General features: G+C 49.2%; 1 protein-coding gene across 1 annotated transcript; it reads right to left on the reverse strand.

The window, feature by feature from the left end:
• Window positions 1–1,241: 1,241 nt before the first annotated feature.
• Window positions 1,242–3,635, reverse strand: LOC147015620 (homeobox protein Nkx-3.2-like). The gene is made up of 2 exons (XM_085850554.1): window positions 3,043–3,635; window positions 1,242–2,358 (listed from the first exon to the last, which is right to left on the reverse strand). The coding sequence occupies exons 1-2, from the start codon at window positions 3,407–3,409 to the stop codon at window positions 1,841–1,843; spliced, it is 885 nt and encodes a 294-aa protein (XP_085706680.1). The 5' UTR covers window positions 3,410–3,635; the 3' UTR covers window positions 1,242–1,840.
• Window positions 3,636–22,876: the final 19,241 nt, after the last annotated feature.

The raw sequence follows: 22,876 nt of genomic DNA on the forward strand, positions 1-22,876 counted from the left end.
TATATATATATATATATATATATATATATATATATATATATATATATATATATATATATATATATCTTCTTCTTTCGGCTGCTCCGGTTAGGGGTCGCCACAGCGGATCATCCGTATGATCCGCATAGTGATTTGGCACATGTTTTACGCTGGATGCCCTTCCTGATGCAACCCTGGTCACCTCTTACGACACAGGGATATGGTACACCTATTTTAACCGGGGTATACACCAGCCCAGTATACTGGTACTCATTTCGCCGACCTCGGAAGGATGACAGGCTGAGTCAACCCCCTGGTGTATTAATTCAGTGGCCCAACGGGGCTTGAACTCAGGACCTTTTGGATCCCAAGCCGTTGCCCGAACCACGAAGCCAACACCAGGCTATATATATATATATATATATATATATATATATATATATATATATATATATATATACATACATACATACATACATACATATAACTATATATATATACATACATACATATAACTATATATATGGTATACTATATAGTATATGTATATATATATATATATATATATATATATATATAAAGTATATGTATGTTTATGTATTTATATATGAGTGTATATATGTATGTATATATATATATATATATATATATATATATATATATATATATATATATATATATATATGTGTTATAAACTGTAAGATTAGATCTGTGACTTTATGTGAAACAAATATTTTTTTTGGAAAAAATTTTTTTGAAATGCTATTGTAGTTTTTATAATAACCATTGGAGATTGTTGTTTTAAAAAATATTCTAAATGTGAAAATCGAATATTTTATAAATTACTAAGGTTGGTTTGAATTTGTCAAACATTGCTGACAATATTACCAGCAACTCATGTAAAGTTTGATCTTAAGTATATTTTCAGTATTCAAACCATTTGATAATTTATGTTAAAGCTTAAAATGAGTTTATAATAAATTAATAACAATAATCATAGAAATGATAATAATAATGAATACATTATTTTAAAGCACATTGCACTTCACGTGAAAACGCATTGTGTTTAACTACCTACAACATCGATCAAACATGACCAATTTAATATTGACAAATCACACGTTCCTGTACGGTCATGAAACGTTCCATCCCATGTGGTCGAGAAGAGGTCGTGACATACCATTTAGAACTGCTACACAACATTTATTTTGCGTTGCGACAAAGTATTGAAATGGGTAAATAATAAAACCATGATGACATGATGATGAGTGAAAAATAATTTAATAACAAATGCGTTTCCCAGTGTACATGCATAGAACACACGAGCGGGCACCGCATTCGCATGGAATTATATGTAATTATATAAGCTGCAATTTTCGTCATTAGAAAAGGGAATTTATACAATTAACAAGCCCTATACATTTTAGGTTTCCACTTTCTGTCTGATATTGGAATGTTAGATTTATATATAGAGAGTGAATTATGGTGATTATAAATAATCCTTGTACGGTATATCAATCTGATATTATAGCATTGGAACAGTGATGTCAAAAGTATCGTTCATCTGATTTATGAATTCATCATTTGTCGCATAACATGACTTTCTTTATTTTAGGATAATTTTAAAGGCCCAAGAATGTCATATATTCAAAATGGTCAGAATTTCACGAAATAATAAATAGACCCCTCGCTCTGCGTAAACGTGAGAGCATGAGCTCACGGTCAGACCCCATGTGTCTCCTCTCTGGGTCGTGGATCTTCATGAGCTCACGGTCCGACTCCATGTGTCTCTTCTCTAGACCGTGGATCATCATGTGCTCACAGTCTAACTCCATATGTCTCCTCACTAGACCATGGATCATCACGGCGAAGCTCCACGACAGATCGGTAGCGTGGCGGGCCAGGCAGTCTGCATGCCATATGGTACCGACGGATAGTAGCGAAAAGCCTGGTAGAGGGCGAACGATGGCGTGAAGAGGAGATCCTCTGCTCTGTACTGTCTCTGATCGTCGCGCACAAGCACTTTAACGGCGACCTTCCTGGCGCTACCGGTGTTACCATGAGTCTCAGGACCTGGAGACGAACCCAGGCCCATCTGTCTCCGTTTGGTTTTGTATCGCCGGTTTTGAAACCAAATCTTCACCTGAGTCTCAGTCAGTTTGAGAGCAGACGCGAGGTCTGCGCGTTCTGGTCCGGAGAGGTACCGTTGCTGGTTGAACCGACGCTCCAGCTCGAACACCTGTGCGTGAGAGAATGCGGCGCGGGAGCGCTTCTTGCGCGTCTTGCTCTCGGGAAGATCAACTCCAGGTCCTGCATCAGCCGGAAGAGGCTCGGTTGAGCTCAAGCGCTCATCGACTGCTGGGAACGACCGCTCACTTTCTGCAGCCAAGGCCACACAAGAACGTACAATCATGATGTTTAAATGATTAGACGATTGCCAATACATTAAATGTGTAAAATATATATATATATATATATATATATATATATATATATGTGTATATATATATATATATATATATATATACATACATATATATGTATATATTTATATAATACATATATACAAATATACATTTATATATTTATATATATATATATATATATATATACATATATATGTATATATTTATATAATACATATATACATACATATATATATATATATATATATATATATATATATATATATATATATATATATATATATATATATATATATATATATATATATATATTTTGCCAAACTGGATATATTTAAGGCGATAAATATGAATTAGTCAAAGTACAGATAATGTGCAGTGGTGTACCTTTGAGCACCATTTTTGCAAATGATGTGTCATTGACACTTGTAGTCGCTCAAAGCAGGCGATTTATCTCCACATAATACAGTATACTATACATAATACAGCATACTATACACAATACAGTATACTCCACATAATACGCACCGACTACATGGAGGAGTTCCACCATAAGTTGTCGTCTATACATGGCACGTGACGTCGAGTGACACTTCTGCATTATTTAATTTGATTGTATGAGGAGACAACATTTACGTACCACTCTCAGCACCCTCACTTTCAACCGTGAGTGGCCTTGCACCTCCGAGGGTCACATCGCTCCAGTCGCGTGACGTTTTCGGTCGTGCACCCTCACACGCAGTACCGTGACCACGAATGTCCATCGGTGGCTCTGGGCTGTGCTGTGTGGCACAGCAAGAGGACGAGGCTCTCTTCCTGAAGGAAGCCGAAAGGTGGACGGTACAGGGAGATGATATTCTTGTCGGAGCTTCGTGCAGGTTTTGCCATCCCGGTGTGATGACTCCGAACCGGTCGGTGCGAGTTCCATGACCGAATCCCTCTTTGCTAGCGAGAATGTCCTGTATGGAAAACGGCGTGTTTCCTTGATGAGACATCTTGGCAGACATAGTGAGATCATGTAATCCACTTCGCAGTTTCTACAGTCATAGGTCAAGTACGGATGATGTTCCTTCTTAATCGTCTTTTTTGAGCCGCATCTGCACTGAGAGGGGGGGAGAGAGGGGGAGAGAGAGAGAGAGAGAGAGAGAGAGAGAGAGAGAGAGAGAGAGAGAGAGAGAGAGAGAGAGAGAGAGAGAGAGAGAGAGAGAGAGAGAGAGAGAGAGAGAGATACAGAGAGAGAGATACAGAGAGAGAGATACAGAGAGAGAGATACAGAGAGAGAGAGAGAGAGAGAGAGAGAGAGAGAGAGAGAGAGAGAGAGAGAGAGAGAGAGAGAGAGAGAAAGAGAGAAAGAAAGAGAGAGAGAAAGAAAGAGAGAGAGAGAGAGAGAGAGAGAGAGAGAGAGAGAGAGAGAGAGAGAGAGAGAGAGGTACAGAGAGAGAGAGAGAGAGATACAGAGAGAGAGAGAGGTACAGAGAGAGAGAGAGGTACAGAGAGAGAGAGAGAGAGAGAGAGAGAGAGGTACAGAGAGAGAGAGAGGTACAGAGAGAGAGAGAGAGGTACAGAGAGAGAGAGAGGTACAGAGAGAGAGAGAGGTACAGAGAGAGAGAGAGAGGTACAGAGAGAGAGAGAGAGAGAGAGGTACAGAGAGAGAGAGAGAGAGGTACAGAGAGAGAGAGAGAGGTACAGAGAGAGAGAGAGAGAGAGAGAGGTACAGAGAGAGAGAGAGAGAGGTACAGAGAGAGAGAGAGGTACAGAGAGAGAGAGAGGTACAGAGAGAGAGAGAGAGAGGTTCGATCGTCTAAACGCAGAACCACCCGGCCGACCTCCCTCAACCTGTCCAACAATTTTCTCCGTCTGGTGCTCGACGCCCCGTGGGTGGACCGCGACGGCAGGTGGGCCGCAGCTGAGCGCCCGCTGGTGGCCGAGATCCAGGGCCGGCCCGGCTGGGCGCGCCGCGTGTTTTGTGCCGCGCCCGATGCGCGCCGCTCTGCTATTGGTTGACGTCAGGATGAGATTGCCGGTCGCTCGGTACTCTCTCTCTCTCCCCCCTCTCTCCCTCCTCCCAACTCCTCCCCGCCACAAACAGACATGAAGTGCCCGTTGATTAGAAAAGTGTTATTGAAGCGCCTGCGCAAATGCAAAACGAAATACCAATAGAGCGTTATTTGTGAACGAACGAACGAACGAGCGAGCGGTTCTTTAGGAATCCCTCCGCGCCAGTCCGAGGAGTTTACTTTGTGTAACTTGTGTGGAAAATAATTACCACCGACATAGCATATACACAAATGATAAACGGAAAAAATCCCAATATATATATATATATATATATATATATATATATATATATATATATATATATATATATATGTAGAAAATGACACACCATATGCTCGCGTTATTACGTCATACCATTTTGGACTCCATTATTTTGAGAACCTTAACTTGATGAGAACCATACGTGTGAAAAGCTCGGTGTTTTTCCAGCGCGGTGAGTATGCCAAGCGCGGGCGGACTCCATGAGCGCCGATGAGTGAGTGAGTGAGTATATCGGGTATATGGCGAGTGCGCTAGTCCAGGGTTCCATCTCGCTGATGCATGGGTGGTCCGTCAGGGCGACCCACCCCCACCGACCCTCACTCATTGTCTCGGCACGCCGCTGTGTGTGGTTCTGTCCCGGCAATCCGCTTCATGACGGAAGCAGTAGAGCGTGGATAAAAGCAAAACGTATACAGTATATAACATGGCTAATGTCATCATAACTCGGAACTAATTTCCTCTCACATTCCCAAACGTGGAAGTGGCCGCGAACTAACTTACCTGTGGTGAGAATGAAACAGGAACCATTATTAACCTGCACACAACAAGGTGTGTGTGTGTGTGTGTGTGTGTGTGTGTGTGTGTGTGTGTGTGTGTGTGTGTGTGTGTGTATGTGTGTTTTCACTTTTCATTTGGTTAGTGACAGCATTTGACTGTCATATTTGTGTTGTGAAATGCCCTTCTGCCTTCTGGTGCTGCAGTCATGACGTAGCCATAAAACTTTCGTCACAACGTTCGTCCAGATCGGAGAACTGAGGAATCTCACTAACACACACACACACACACACACACACACACACACACACACACACACACACACACACACACACACACACACACACACACACACACACACACACACACACACACACACACACACACACACGAATAAGCAGTCGCCCCAGTTGACTCAATAACCCACACATTGGACATTTCTCTCGAAACTAAACAGCATCAGAGCGGACGGATTAAATGCATTAGAAAATGGTTCCGGAGTTTATGGTTTCAGACAATGGCACAAATGGCTTTTTGACATAAACAAGCCTGTGAGAGGCTGCGACATTAAACCGCTCTTGCGTTTGCCGGTATACAAATCACTTGAACGTAAATATGGGCGGTTTCGGAGGTTAACAATGGTGCACTTTTGGGGCTTTGTTTACATTCCCTGCCTGCTCTGTTACTGTAACACTGCGTACTATTTTGCTTGTTTGTAAGCTATCGTGAGAGGATGTTTTCAGAGACACATGGTGGGATTACCTCTGTCACATTTCTACCATTAAAAGTCACTCCGATTAACAACCGAACACACCACCAGATTAGTTTATCTATTCTGAGCTGATATATATATATATATATATATATATATATATATATATATATATATATATATATATATATATATATATATACACGTATATATAGAAATGAAACACAGAACTCCCGACTGCTAAAAAATAATGGTGATGCCTCCTGATGGTGATTGGTGGGGGTGGAAGACAATGAGTCCACGTGGTAGATGGAAAGTGTTGGTCCCAGATAGTGCAGCAATAGGTGTCATGTGACTCGATCTGGAGTCTTCACAAATCACAGCTGGGGTTGTTTCATATATATATATATATATATATATATATATATATATATATATATATATATATATATATATATATATATATATATATATATATATATATTGTTGCGAATTCGCGCCCGCCAGCGTGCGAGCGGCCACGTAACTCGAATCGCGGCACGTCGCCCACTGGACGGACAATTCCATCGTGACCCTCTCGGACTAACGCTGGGAACTAGTCACGGGTGGGCCTTTCGGCCTCACCACGATCGTGCCAATCGGCCCCCCACGTGGGATAGGGTTGTTCGCCAAATTCGACCTACCTAAGTACCCACACGTAGGGTAGACCGGGCGGTCGCACCTCGCCGCAGGTCGACTTCGGACAAGGGCCACTTTAAGCGACCCATTCCGTACTATCGGAATAACAGAGCGGTGTTATCGTCAACCTCGACGGTTCCGATTAATTATCGGGCGAATTTAGCCCACTACCAACCCTTTACGTGAAGTAAGATGGAGATTAATTTAAAGAAAAGACGAAGCGAAACAGGAAAAACAGTTCAACATGAGGCACATTTATTCCGCGGCACACGGAGAGCACACATATACAATTACAACAATTATGCACCAAAAGCAATTGCAACAAAAGAAGCACAACAATGCAGATCTACTACCGACGACGCGAGCACACGGCAACACTTACACAGTTTTACTTTACAGACGGCGCCGACAACACATATACTCAAAAGCAAAAGAAAAGGGCCACCCTCAAATACAAGGGGGCAGACGGGGCCTGGGGCGCGAGACCGCGTGGAGCCTACCCATCTTGTGATGAGCCACAAATGTCGCGGCGGTGCCCCGACTCCGCGCTCCTCCGTGGGTTTCATTGGCACTGCTTGGAATGGGGTGGGAACGGGGCCCCCTTTTCACACTATCTCAGCACAGGGGGAAACAGAGGGGGGGGGTTGTTGATGCTCTGGGGAAAGAGGATAGCTGGCTTGCTTGGGTCCCGTGACGAGCGACTCCACTGCGACCTCGACCGCGTTCCCGGCTTCCCCTCTCTGCAGCTCCCCGACAGACTCTGAACCCCGACAGACCGACTCTCCTCCAGACCCGTCTTGACTGCTGCTGCCACACTCCGCCGCCGCCACACCTCTCCAACTCGCCCGAGCCCAAAACTGCGACTGCCTCCAACTGCTTCCGACCCAAAACAAAACTCTACTGACTGAATTCGCCCCGTGCTCGGCACTTTATAGTATGGCAGGAGAACCCATATGCAAATTTCCGGATCAGGATGAGCTCGGGGGCGGAGCCACGCTCGCCCATTGGACAGAGTAAAAGTGGGCGTGAACCTCCCCTGATCCTTGAATTTGCATATATCGATTCCACTCCGACGCGCCTGGAGGCGGGGCCAAATCGCCCCGCGCTTAATGATTGGACGGATCGGAAGTGGGCGTGTATCATTCCTGATCCGACCTCTCCTCGGAAAGGCCGCTTTTTGCACCCGCTGCTCGGCGCGCGCCCTGTACGAGTCCAGGACAGCCTGACGCTCGGTGCCCACAAGCGGTGCGGGAATGGCCGCAGAAGGAGAGGCGAAGGTGGTGGAGGGTCTAAAGTGGCGGTCCCTGGCCACGGTGACCCTTGGAATGGCAGTGATGCGATGGTTGCGGGATGGTGTGCTGTGAAGGTAAAGGTCGTGGCTGTTGGCGTTGTTGTTGTTGTGAAGCGGCGTTGCGGTTGGTGGTTGTTGTGTGATGGCGGTTGAGACGTGGTTGGTTCAAAATAAAGATAGAACAGAAAAACGGCTATCTTAAAGGGTCGCAGCCCGAATGAATCACATTTATTCCCTCTAAACAACCGGTTTGGGGCTAACTACACATGTACTTACAGAGATATCTCACCTACGGGACCTGAATGGTGGTTTGCGAATTTCCTCAACCACAACACTACCCCCTCCCCTTTTTACAGACTCGTCCCGAGTCGTCAACTTTTCGTGTGCCATCATGTGTAGTTCTCCCCTAGTATGTTTTACCTACGGATCCCTGAGTGCGACATTCATGGTATTCGTGTCCCCAAAATAAATAACCTGAGGGCTGAGTCACTAACTAAACAAACCCACTCACACGGACGACTTAAATAAAATTGCCGGCGCAAAGACATACATGCCGAGGGGCGCACTCATATGCACAGTACATCTTAACCTTAACTTACAAATTTTACACTAAACCATGGCCCAGGATCAATGGACTCTGCAAAAAGAAAGCAGTTCCGACCTCTCCTCGGAAATGCAGTCTCTGGCTCAAACAATGCAGGTGACAGGGAACGTGGCCGGCTGCTCACACGCAGTCCTCGGCCTCCCCTTTTGAACTGAACGCAGTGAACCACAATGGTGCATGGGCTGCACAAACGCAGTCTCCGTGCCAGCTCAAGTGGCACACGCAATGATCACAATGGATGGATGGATGGATGGATGAATGGATGAATGGATGAATGGATGAATGCAAATACGGTGCACGGGCCGCCACTGCAGGCCCGTGTTGTAGCTGCCAACAGGGCAGTTCTCGCAGCTTGCAAACTGTTGCCTTGATCCTGGCGCACATGGAAATGAACAGGGTGGGGGCAAAGCAGAATTGAACGGGGCTGGTGAACAGGGGCAGTGGGCATGGCATGGCAAAGGCGAGCAGGCAAACACAGCCTGCAGAACAAGGCCGCTGCAGGCAAACACAGCCGGCAGACGAACTGGCCAGCACAGGCCTTGAAGCACAGCAGCTGCAGACGATCCGGCCGGCACAGGCCTTGCAGCAAAACAACAGCTGCCGATGAAGTGGGCCGGCCTTTGCCTTGCAGTGGAGGTTGTTGGAGGGAGTGCGGTGGTGCTGGCCACTCGGAAGGCGGGCTCGGACCTACCCTACGGTCTCCCTCCCACCTATCGCCTTTGCCTGTCACTCTGCCTACCCACTCCGTTAATTTGTAAAACCCAATTTAGCCCCAACTTTTTTTTTGTTGTTTTTATGTTTACTTCCCCACTATAATTCGTCCCCTAACCCCCTTTATCGTCCTTGTTCAGCTGACTTATCTCGTCACCTAGCCTACTCCCCACCCCTACGTTCCCTTCCTGGAGGGGAATAAGGGAGAGCTAGCGTCTTGTGCTGAGGCCCAATATAAGCCTCAAGATGGCCTCCCCAGACTTCAGCGATCTATAACACAAAGTGGGTCCAGCGGCCCACAACGAGAGCAAGGGGATGGATGGTGCGGAGGGGTACATCTCCTAATCTACCCGAACCATTTAACTGTTAAACTACCCCAGGGCTTTCAACAAGCGCTTCGCGCTTAAACTATTGGTTCTAACAACCCAGATTCCCGTCGCCTGTGTTGGTGTCCTTACAATTTCGGGCCTCGCCCCCCAATTTTCTTCCCGTGCCCTCACACGGTCTCATGGCTAGGACGCGTGGCTCCCCTTGGCAGGCACGACCCTCTGCCGATTCTCCAGCTATGGCACCCCCGGGCACTACACTGCCTCCGAGCCTACCAGCTCCCTAAACACCCGGGAGTGCCCCCCATGGCAACTCCCCTGAAACGCACACGTGGCAGGCTGGCTTCCCGGGCCCCTTTCCGAGGGTCACCCGTGCCCACAACACTGCCCACGCGGCTAACGGCGCCCCGGGCCCCCGCACCAAGCGGGCGCACCCGTGCCCACTACGCTATCCCAGCCCCCCCATGGGCCCTTGGCCTACTACGGCTGACTAGCCTGGTGCCCAGGGTACCCACTCAGCGATACTCACCTTTCGCAGCCACGCTCCCAGCCCGTCAACAGGGCTCCTGCACCCCTACAAACGGGTTTCGAGCCTACTTTCCCACCAACAACAAAACGACCTCCATTTTGTCAATTTAACTAACCCTCTAACTCACTCTACACTGACCCCGGGGTCCCCTGGGCGGGAGTCACTCCTCCCCCCAATCACTCATCGCACCATGCATTCCCCATTCGCTCCATTCACACAGACCCGCTGGCCTCACTCAGTCACCAAGCATATGTTTCCACTCAACTCACCAACTCTTCAACACACACACCGCTGAACTCTGCCATCCTGCGAACTACCTCCCCTAACTAACTCGTGCTCCCACGTCGTCCCTTATACTATAGCACGTTCCTTTTAACACTACGTAGCTAAACTACGTCCCCTATACACACTCACAAGTCTGTCCATGTCCTCAAAATCAAAAAAAAAATCATTTCCCATCCTAAATCTGGCTACAATCCCTCTAACTAATCCATTCCACGGGCCCCATGAGGACTTACCCTGCCCCATGGAGCCGGTCTAACGAAGCTAACCCTTCCCCCTAAATAGTTTCCATCCTGTGCCCAGGCAAGGGGGTCTTCCACCCCTTGCCCAGGGAATCCTGTTCACCCGAAAGCGAGGCTTGCTGTTTTTTTTTTTTTTCATCGCGCAGCACCAGCGCGGAAACTCACAACCTGCGCACCAGCGCGGCAATTCACAGCCGCGCACCTGTGGCGTGACGTCATGGCAGCTGTTCGCGTCCCTCGTCCCTCTTGGACGGTACCATCCGGCAGGGATTCACCCTCCTGCCGGATTCCAACCACACACACGCAGCCATGACGTCACCCGGCGCATAAAAAAAGACACAAGCCTCACGTCTAGAGGGGTTCCCCACGCGAACACATGTGCTTTGCCCGTTGGAGCTTAACACACCCGCTCGCGCGGAGAACCCGTCCGGTCCAAATCCGAAATCCTGCCTAAACTTTGTCCGTCCGCGGGATCGGCAAATCCACCACGTGCGTTTCAGGACCGGGACTTCACTCCCGCAAGCGAGCACGTGGGGGCCTCGTGCGTTGCACGGCACGGACCTCGCGCTCGCTGCTGGGTGAACCCGGCACGGTCCCCGAAACAGCTACAGCCGCTACTCGGCTTTTGTCTCTCTGTCGCCGTCCCCGTCGCCATTCAACACACGCACTCTGCGTGCCACGACACTCACACTCCATTCCATTGTACTCACCCCGGGAGAAGCGGCTGCATGTTCACACATGCCCACCGACATCTCCCTCACATACCGCTCTCTCGCACACACGGTCTCCCTTGCACTCGGCCGTTCACTCACGCATGCCACCTCCCTCGCACACGTGGCTCCACTCACTCGCGGTCTTCCACTCACACACGCGGAGGCACTCGCCCGCGGTGTCTCATCCACACACGGCGTGCTGGGAGCACGCCCTTCGGTACACTTGCCACCACACCACTCACACACGGGGTCGCTTCCACACACGGGGACGCACTCACACCCTGCACCACACACACCGGGACAACCACACTGGGGATTCGTGTCCCCACAAGGGTCTCCGGGGCCTCCATGCCCCCCAAGCTCGGCGTGCACCCGTCCACAGCACTCCTCCCCTCGACCTCGCAAAGCACGACCGAACCCACCTGGTCGTGATTCGCCTCAAGGGGGCATACTCCCTCCCCTCGTTCCTGGAGGAAGCCATCCCACTGCTCGCACCGGGTCACCACCCAGTCTGCCAGCTCACGCCCATTATCCTCCACGACCTCCGTGTGTGTGTGCGCGTCTCTAACCCCGTCATTATCATGCAGTCTCTCCTCTATTTTTTCTGTCTCCCGTTTCTCTATACATTCTCTCTCCTTGTTCCTTATTTTTTTTCTCTTCCTGGTTCCTTTTTCCTTCCCATCTGAGTCGTTCTTTCTCTCTGAGCCCCATTAGCTGTTCGTTCTCCCTCCGGAGCTCCTCAATCTCCGTTAACTCCAATCTCGCTCTCCGTTTTAGTTGTTCAGTTTCACACTCATATAGTTGTTGTTTTCTCTCCCACTGTTCCTCCTGCTCTTTGTTTTCCAATCTCATTGTTTCTTTCAATTGGCTCATTTCCTTCCTGTGTTTCATTCGCTGTTCTCTCACTACTCTTCCTCGTTTCCTCTCCTGTCCTTCCTTCTCCAGTTTCATGGTTTGCTTCATTTGGTTAATCTCCCTTTTGTGTTTCATTTGCTGTTCTCTCCCAACTCTTCCTCGTTTCCTCTCCTGTCCTTCCTTCTCCAGTTTCATGGTTTTCCTCATTTGGTTCATCTCCTTTTTGTGTTTCATTCGCTGTTCTTTGTCTATCTCCTCGCACTCCAGCCTCGCCTTTTCTTTCAATTGGTAAACCTCGGCTTCATGTTCCTTTTGTTTTCTTTCCCATTGTTCCTCTCGTTCTTCCCTCTCCAATCTCGTCGTGTCCTTCAATCTCCTGATTTCTCCTTCCTGCTTCATTCCTTGCTCCTTCAACTTCTCCTCGTATTCCAACCTATTTTTTTCCTTTTGTCGTTCAGTTTCAAATTCATACTCTTTCAATTTTTTATTCCACTGTCTCTCTTGTTCCTCGTTCTGCAATCTCATTGTTTCCTTTAATTGAAGGATTTCTTTCTCCTGTCTCATTCCTTGTTCTTTGTATTTCCAATTCCACTGTCTTCCTTGTTCCTCATTCTGTAATCTCGTTATTTCTTTCAGTTGGCTGATTTCCTTCTCCTGTCTTATTTGTTCTTCCTTCATTACTCTTTTTTGCATCTCATTCTGCAATCTCGTGGTTTCCTTCAGTTGGCTGATTTCCTTCTCCTGTCTCATTCCTTGTTCTTTCAGTACTCTTTCTTGTTCCTCATTCTTTAGTCTGGCCTTCGCTTCCAGCTGTTCGATCTGTACAGTGTGGTTCCTTAACGTTTCATTCTCTGTTGTCGTTCTTTCTTCTCTCACCATCCTCAACTCGTTTTGTAATTCCCTCTCTTTGTTTTGGTGTTTCTGTAACTCAGAAACTTTCTTTTCCAATTCCTTTCTCATCTCCGCACACTCCGACTTTGCTTTGGCTTCTAATTGTTCAATCTGCTCAGTGTGGTTCCTTAACGTTTCATTCTCTGTTCTCTTCCTTTCCTCTTTTAACATCCTCAGTTCATCTTGTAATCCTCTTTCTTTGTTTTCGTCTAACTTTCAGTATCTCAGAAGTTTTTGTTTCTAATTCCTCCCTCAATTTGCGTGCTTCTTCACTCATTTCATCTCTTCTTTCCACCGCTTCCCTCCTCAATTCGTCCCTTTTTTTTTTACCGTATTCATTTAGTTTTTTCTGCCATTCCTTCCCATTCTTATCTCCCCTTCCAGGATTTCTCTTTTAAACTGGCTTGCCCTTACCTCTCGCTTCAGTAGTTCCAATTCCCCATCTTGTTTGTGTTTTTCCTTTTCGAGCTTCGTTTTCCTTTCTCCTTCCTCCCTCAATTCTCCCTGCAATTCTTCGAACTGTTCTGACTTTTCCAGCAATTCCTCCGTCCTTTCCTCCAGCTGTCTCTCTCCTCTTTTTATCTTCCATTCGAGGCTTTCTCTTTCCTGATTGCCTGTTCTTATCTCTTCCTTCAATTGTTCCAACTCCCCATCGTGTTCACATTTTTTCTCTTCCAACTGTATTTCCCTCACTCTCCCCTCCAGTTCTTTGAACCGCCTTGCTTCCTCCAATAATTTTTCCATTAGTTGTTTTACTTCCAAGTCGTGCTCCTTTTGTTTCTTTTCGAGCTCGGTTTTCCATTCTTCCTCCCATTGTTTCCTTTCCTGGGAGATACCAATCTGCTGTTCCTCTATTCTTTTGTTCAGTTTGCTCTTCGCATATTCCAACTGATGGGTATAAAACACTACCAAATTCTTTTTCCCACATAGTTCGTCGACTCTATTGGCCAAGTCATGTTTTTGCCACCGAATTCGTTCCAGTAAATCGTCCAACCGCTGTGTCCCCCCATACACATAATTTTTCTGAAGCTCGTCTGCATGCCGTTGTGACTCGTCCACTCCACTTTGCACCTCCTCGATATATTCTTCATAACGCTTCACCTTTTCCAAGACATCCCCCAATTGTGCGTGAAGCCTGCCAATGCTCACATAGTCATCCTGCCACGCCTGCCATGGCACATGCCGTGACCACGTGCCTTGAACCGGTGACTGGGAGCTCACGTCTCGTGCTGTGCCATTAATATCAGCCCGCTCCATGCTGCGCTGAGGTGCGATCGCGCTGCCATTGCGCGACCCAGTTTGCCGGCAAAGTTCGTGCTCAAGCCGCTCCCACTGACCACAGTTAGTGGTGGGGTTATAATTATAAAAAGAACCGACCTGGGCCATGGATCCAACATGACTACACATACCTAATACCCCCGGCTCCCGCTCGCCTTGAGACGCCATCTTATTTCTCGTAAGGGGTTAATTTGAATCGCTCGTAATTTGGAGGGAATCGGGGGTCGCTCCTCTCACCCCTGGACCGATTCCCGTGAATTTAGCTGGAGACAGGAGAGCCCGTTTTCCCGCTCTCCAACACCAGTGCCGCGAGGAGGGGGATGGGTTTGTGTCCCAAGACCTGACACCAGTGTCGCGAATTCGCACCCGCCGGCGTGCGAGCGGCCACGTAACTCGAATCGCGGAACGTCGCCGACCGGACGGACAATTCCGTCGTGACCCTCTCGGACTAACGCCGGGAACTAGTCACGGGTGGGCCTTTCGGCCTCACCACGATCGTGCCAATCGGCCCCCCGCGTGGGATAGGGTTGTTCGCCAAATTCGACCTACCTAAGTACCCACACGGAGGGTAGACCGGGCGGTCGCACCTCGCTGCAGGTCGACTTCGGACACGGGCCACTTTAAGCGACCCGTTCCATACTATCGGGATAACCGAGCGGTGTTATCGTCATCCTCGACGGTTCCTATTAATTATCGGGCGTATTTAGCCCACTACCAACCCTTTACGTGAAGTAAGATGGAGATTCAATTTAAAGAAAAGACGAAGTGAAACAGGAAAAACAGTTCAACATGAGGCACATTTATTTCGCGGCACACGGAGAGCACACATATACAATTATAACAATTATTTACCAAAAGCAATTGCAACAAAAGAAGCACAACAATGCAGATCTACTACCGACTACGCGAGCACACGGCAACACTTACACAGTTTTACTTTACAGAAGGCGCCGACAACACATATACTCAAAAGCAAAAGAAAAGGGCCACCCTCAAATACAAGGGGGCAGACGGGGCCTGGGGCACAAGACCGCGTGGAGCCTACCCGTCTTGTGATGAGCCGCAAATGTCGCGGAGGTGCCCCGACTCCGCGCTCCTCCGCGGGTTTCATTGGCACTGCTTGGAATGGGGTGGGAACGGGGCCCCCTTTTCGCACTGTTTCAGCGCGGGGGGAAACGGGGGGGGGGAGTTGTTGATGCTCTGGGGAAAGAGGATAGCTGGCTTGCTTGGGTCCCGCGACGAGCGACTCCACTGCAACCTCGACCGCGTTCCCGGCTTCCCCTCTCTGCAGCTCCCCGACAGACTCTGAACCCCAACAGACCGACTCTCCTCCAGACCCGTCTTGACTGATGCTGCCACACTCCGCCGCGGCCACACCTCTCCAACTCGCCCGAGCCCAAAACTGCGACTGCCTCCAACTGCTTCCGACCCAAAACAAAACTCTACTGACTGAATTCGCCCCGTGCTCGGCGCTTTATAGTATGGCAGGAGAACCCATATGCAAATTTCCGGATCAGGATGAGCTCGGGGGCGGAGACACGCTCGCCCATTGGACGGAGGAAAAGTGGGCGTGAACCTCCCCTGATCCTTGAATTTGCATATATCGATTCTACTCCGACGAGCCTGGAGGCGGGGCCAAATCGCCCCGCGCTTAATGATTGGACGGATCGGAAGTGGGCGTGTATCATTCCTGATCCGACCTCTCCTCAGAAAGGCCGCTTTTTGCACCCGCTGCTCGGCGCGCGCCCTGTACGAGTCCAGGACAGCCTGACGCTCGGTACCCACAAGCGGTGCGGGAATGGCCGCAGGAGAGGCGAAGGTGGTGGAGGGTCTAAAGTGGCGGTCCCTGGCCACGGTGACGCTTGGAATGGCGGTGATGCGATGGTTGCGGGATGGTGTGCTGTGAAGGTAAAGGTCGTGGCTGTTGTTGTGAAGCAGCGTTGCTTCACAACATTCCCACCAACAGCAAAACGACCTCCATTTTTGTTAATTTGACTAACCCAGCAAACTCACTCTACACTGACCCCGGGGGTCCCTTGGGCGGGAGTCACTCCTCCCCCCAATCACTCATCGCACCATGCATTCCCCATTCGCTCCACTCACACAGACCCGCTGGCCTCACTCACTCACCAAGCACATGCTTCCACTTCACTCACCAACTCTTCAACACACTCACGCTGAACTCTGCCATCCTTCTAACTACATCCCCTAACTAACTCGTGCTCCCACGTCGTCCCTTAAGCTATAGCACGTTCCTTTTAACACTACGTAGCTAAACTACGTCCCCTCTACACATTCACTGCCTGTCACTGTCTCCAAATAAATCATTTTATTTCCCAACCAAAAGCTCACTAAATCCCTCTACCTAATCCATTCCACGGACTCCATGAGGACTTACCCCTGCCCCATGAAGTCGGTCTAGCTAAGCTAACCCTTCCCCCTAACTAGGTTCCATCCTGTGCCCCGGGTAAGGGGGTCTTCCACCCCTTGCCCAGGAATCCTGTGCACCCGAAAGTGAGGCTTGCTCCTCTTTTTTTTTTTTTTTTCATGCGCAGCACCTGCGCGGCAACTCGCAGCTCGCGCCCTTTACACCCGCCCGTGACGTCATGCAGCTGCACGTGTTCCTCGTCCCTCCTTGGACGGTACCATCCGGCAGGGATACCCCCCCTGCCGGATTCCAACCCCACGTGCAGCCATGACGTCACCGTGCGCATAAAAAAAAACACAAGCCCCACGTCTGGAGGGGTTCCCCACGCGAACACATGTGCTTTGCCCGTTGGAGCTAAACACAAACGATCGCGTGGAGAACCCGTCCGGTCCAAATCCATTATCCTGCCTAAACTTTGTCCGTCCGCGGGATCGGCAAATCCACCGCGTGCGTTTCCGGACCGAGACTTCACTCTCGCAAGCGAGCACGTGGCGGTCTCGTGCGTTGCACAGCACGGACCTCGTGCTCACTGCTGGGTGAACCCGGCACGGTCCCCGAAACAACTACAGCCGCTACTCGGCTTTCGTTCCTCCCATGTCGCCGTCGTCGCCTCCATTCCACCCACGCACACCTGCGTGTTACGACGCTCACACTCCATTCCATCACATTCACCCCGGGAGACGCGGCTGCGTGCTCCCGCATGCCAACCGACATCTCCCTCACATACCGCTCTCTCACACACACGGTCTCCCTTGCACTCGGCCGTTCACTCACGCATGCTACCTCCCTCGCACACGGTGCCTCACCCACACACGCGGGGGCACTCACACACGGTTCCTCACTCACACACGGTGCCTCACCCACACACGCGGGGGCACTAACCCGCGGTGCCTCACTCACACACGCGGGGGCACTCAACCGCGGTTCCTCATCCACACTGGCCGTTTCATCCACACACGCGGGGGCACTCACCCGCGGTGCCTCATCCACACAGGCCGTTCCATCCACACACACGGCCTCACTCACACACGGTGCCTCATCCACACACGGCGTGCTGGGAAGCACGTACTCCGGCACCATCGCCACCACACCACTCACACACGGGGTCGCTTCCACACACGGGGACGCACTCACGCCTTGCACCACACACACAGGGACAACCACACTGGGGATTCGTGTCCCCACAAGGGTCTCCGGGGCCTCTATACCCCCCAAGGTCTCCAAGCACCCGTTCGCAGCACTCCTCCCCTCAACCTCGCAAAGCACGACCGAACTCACCTGGTCGTGACTCGCCTCAAGGGGCATACTCCCTCCCCTCGTTCCTGGAGGAGGCCAACCAGCTGCTCGCACTGGGTCCCTACACGCTCCGCGAGCTCACCCCCATTGTCCTCCACTACCTCCGTGTGTGTGTGTGCGTCACTTACCCCGTCCTCACCGTGCAGTCTCTCCTCTATTTTTTCTGTCTCCCGTGTCTCTATACATTTATAAGTTTCTGTTGTCGTCACCTCGTGTCTCGTCTCACACGTTTTGGTCTCCCCATTTAATTTTTCCCTTTTGGTCACCGTCGATTCTTCTGTCACGACCCTCGCCCAACACGCCCCCCGAATTATTTTTTTACCCGCCTCCACCGCGGGCCTGTCAGCCGCTGCACCCCCTTCCAGCTCGTTTGCTCCCACACGTGGAGTCGCCATTCCCAGCTCCCTGGTCACGGCCTTCATGCCCGCCTGCAGGCATCGGCCCATGTTCTGCGTCTCACCCCGTAGCTCTTTCATTTCTTCCTTCATGTTTGCTTCCATTCCGTTTATTTGCTTGTTCATTTCGTTTTTCATTTCATTTGTATTTGTATCCATCTTTTCGTTCATGCCTTTCATTTCGTTTTTCATTTCATTTGTATCCATCTTTTCGTTCATTCCTTTTATTTCGTTTTTCACTTCGTTTGTCATTGCCGCCAGCATGGCGCATAGCTGGGCCATGTCGGGTGCGCTTGGGTGAGCCGTTTCGGCAGGGGTTGGGGAAGGGTTTTGGTGGAGAGGGGGAGGGGAGGTGTCATACGCCGCGGCCGCTGCCGCACCCATTTCGGGTTCTGGGTTCAGTTGGGCGAGTTCGTTTTCCTGTACAACCAACATTTCCTGCACGGGGATTTCATCCTGAGCCATGGATTCTACACATTCTACATCCATTTCTAATACCCCCGGCTCCCGCTCGCCTTGAGACGCCATCTTGCTTCTCGTGAAGGGTTAATTTCGCTCGCTCGTAATTTGGAGGAAATCGGGGGGCGCTTCTCTCACCCCTGGACCGATTCCCGTGAATTTAGCTGGAGACAGGAGAGCCCGTTTTCCTGTTCTCCGATACCAGTGCCACGTGGAGGGCGATGGATTTGTATCGCACGACCTGACACCAGTGTTACGGATTCGCGCCCGCCGGCGTGCTGACGGCCACGTAACTCGAATCGCGGCACGTCGCCCACCGGACGGACAATCCAGTCGTGACCCTCTCGGACTAACGCCGGGAACCAGTCACGGGTGGACCTTTCGGTCTCACCGCGATCGAGCCAAATCGGCCCCCGCGTGGGATAGGGTTGCTCGCCAAATTCGACCTACCTAAGTACCCACACGGAGGGTAGACCGGGCGATCGCACCTCGCCGCAGGTCGACTTCGGACACGGGCCACTTAAGCGACCCGTTCCGTACTATCGGGATAACCGAGCGGTGTTATTCGTCGGCCTCGACGGTTCGATTAATTATCGGGCGTATTCAGCCCACTACCAACCCTTTACGTGAAGCAAGATGAGGATTCAATGAAAGAAATGACGAAGCGAAGCGGGAAAACAGTTCAACATAAAGCACATTTATTCGCGATGAACGGAAAGCACACATATACAATTCCACCAAAAGCACATAGAAAAGAAGAAGACAAAAAGCAAATGCGACAATGCAGATCTAATACCGACTACGCGAGCACACGGCAACACATACAATTTTACTTCACAGACGGCGCCGACAACACACATTCCCAAAGCAAAAGAAAAGAGAACCACCCTCCAGGATGAGGGGGTAGGCGGGCCTGGGGCCGAGACCGTGTCGGGCCTACCCGTCTGATGATGAGACGCGGAGCGGCGGTGGTGTCTCAACTCCGCGGGCCTCGCGGACAGTGTCCGGCAGGGGGTGGGAAGGGGGCCCCCTTTGTCGCACTATCTCAGCGCGGGGGGAAACAGGAGGGGGTTGCTGATGCTCGGGGAAAGGAGGATATAACCGTCTCGGGTCCCGCGGCGAGCTTCTCCTCCTCCACCTCGGTCGCATTGCTGGCCTCTCTGGTGTGCAGCTCCCGGCACCGACGCGAGCACCCCCTCGTCTGCCTTCGCCGCCGCCGCCTCTCCACAGCTCCGTCCTCTTCACTCCGACTCCGCGAACTCCCAACTGGACTCTCCCAACGCGCACCTCGTTCCAACGCGCAACTTCCTTCCAGCTCCACCGACGACTCTCTTGAACTCCGAACTCACTCTTTCCAACGCACACCACTTTTCTGACGAACGCAGCCGCTTATATAAGCCCCGTGGCTTCGCCTTTGACCCCCTGCCTTCGACCTTTCACCTCGCTCCCCATTGGCCCGAGAAAAAGTGGGCGTGAATGCTTTTTGATCCATGAATTTGCATATAGCGACCGCCCTCCAACGCCCTGGAGGCGGGGCCAAATCGCCCCTCGCTCACCGATTGGACGGAACAAAAGTGGGCGTGAGTCGTTTTTGATCCGTTTTTCTGCTGGAAGTCTGTGATGTTTTTGTACACGCTGTTCGGTGCGCGCCCTGCACGAGTCCAGTACCGGTACCCACAAGCGGCGCAAGAACGGTGGCGATGCGACGGCTGTGAGGTGTGACGGTAAAGGTCGTGGCTATTGTGGTGAAGCGGCGTTGTGGTGGGTGGTTGATGTTGTGATGACTGTTGAGACGTGGTAGAAATGGTGGCTGGTCCAAAATAAAGATAGTAAAAGAAAAACGGCTATCCTGAAGAGTCGCAGCACGCATGAATGACATTTATTCCCTCTAGACAACGGGTTTGGGCCTAACTACACATATACTTACCGAGATATCTCACCTAAGGGACCTGAATGGTGGTTTGCGAATTTGGTCAACCACAACAATATATATATATATATATATATATATATATATATATATATATATATATATATATATATATATATATATATATATATATATGTATATATATAAAGGTTGACAATTCATGAACAACTCTTCATTATGAATATCTGGTTTTGTTTTTTCAGGTGATGTGAAGGACTAAGCTTTGGAAAATTGAACCTAATCATCATAACCAAAATGGAGTGTGGAACACACAGCCCTCTCTGTGGAGCTTTATTTTGCCAATTACTACTCTTGCAATTGTTCAAAGACAGTTTTGGACAAAATTTGTTTTGCAAACATGTACCGCACGGTAGACATTGACAAGTCGTACATACATGACAATCCCAATCCTACACACCCCCTCAGCTTCCGAAACGGTTTCATCACTTGTTGGCAAATCATCAGCGACAGTGCAGACAGAAACATGCACCAATGTCTGCAGCTGTCGAGGAATCCTGGTTGGGTTTGAAACAGCAATGGGCTTTCCTTATGTCACTTTCTTGGTTGCTTTAGGCATCTTTCTTTGACTCGAAGAGCATGGGTGTTAATTTATTTGCTAATCCAAGCCACTTGGGGTAATTGACTGGGTGAGATCTGATTGGTTGTTATCTCCAATTATGGGTGAGAAACGTGATTGGGTCTTGATGTAAATATATATGTGTCGTATATGCTTTCTAGGTTTTTATTTACTTTTCTAATATTGATTTAAACACTGTTTTCAATGACGTTGATCTAAGGCTCATGGCAGAGCTTGAGCTTGTCCTTAAATCACATGCAGGACAAAGGCATTAGTATGGACCTCAGTGTATACTTTTACCTGAATTATAAGGACGTTAATATGACTGCAGAAAAACACATATGGTATATATGGGATTTGCGCCAGGGGTTCAGATGGGAACACGAACAGGAAGATCCCATCAGCAGTTGCGCAGTCAATGGCAATGATCGATTGGAATAGTGTGTGTATTTGCTCTGAGATCTCACACTTGTGCTCATTGCTGCACACCACTCAGGGAATGGAGCCAGTTGTAAGTTCTACAGGTGAGTTTGATGAAAGAGGAAATATCTTTATTACATTTACAAATATGGCGGTTATGCTGATTCGACCCCTCATTCGTTACGCCGCCCCCCTTTTCCTGTACTGTATGTACCATTGTATCCACTGGTCCAAACGCCTGCCTATCATCCCCTCCCCCTCCCGACTACATGAAGTTGGCAGGGAAATATTTTTTTGACGATTCTTTGCACACCTCACATCATACTCGAGCGTCGTGGTCAAATATGAAGTACTGTATTGTGTTTGCTTCTTGTAACAGAGCAGAGCGTGCTCGACCGGTGGTGGAGGATTACTTTTTCAATGCAACTTCTTATTGAGATCCAAAAAGAAACAATTTTTCATTGATCAGTTAGTAATTAAAAAAAGCAAACACGAATTTTCTATAAATTTTTTAGATCTGTGTATAATTGCAATTTGCATATGAAGCAGTTGGAGTGTTTGACACAAAAGTGATTATAAACTGATATGTTCGATCGAGAAACGCGACGGCTTCTTAAAAACAAGAATCGACATTCAATGGAAATAAGCAATTTAAAATTATAGAAAAAACATTCGGGGAAAGTACCACAAATTAAATGTTAATAGTGACACACACACACACACACACACACACACACACACACACACACACACACACACACACACACACACACACACACACACACACACACACACACACACACACACACACACACACACACACACACACACACTGTTAAACACTTTTCACCACCCCAAATACCATCGTGTGCACACCATTAAAGCACCCCCACCTCCTCGTATGTTTGACTGCGTACACGATATACACTGTATAATCCTTATCCTTATAAATATATGATTAGAAAACGAGCAGGATAGAACATCATAAATATATGTGGGAAAATTACCGGCCCAGACCAGGAATCGAACCCAGGACAATGGCA

The sequence above is a fragment of the Eptatretus burgeri genome, chromosome 12, assembly GCF_056783735.1.
Source record: "Eptatretus burgeri isolate ZD-2024b chromosome 12, Ebu_testis_v1, whole genome shotgun sequence".
NCBI classification, from domain to species: Eukaryota; Metazoa; Chordata; class Myxini; order Myxiniformes; family Myxinidae; genus Eptatretus; species Eptatretus burgeri.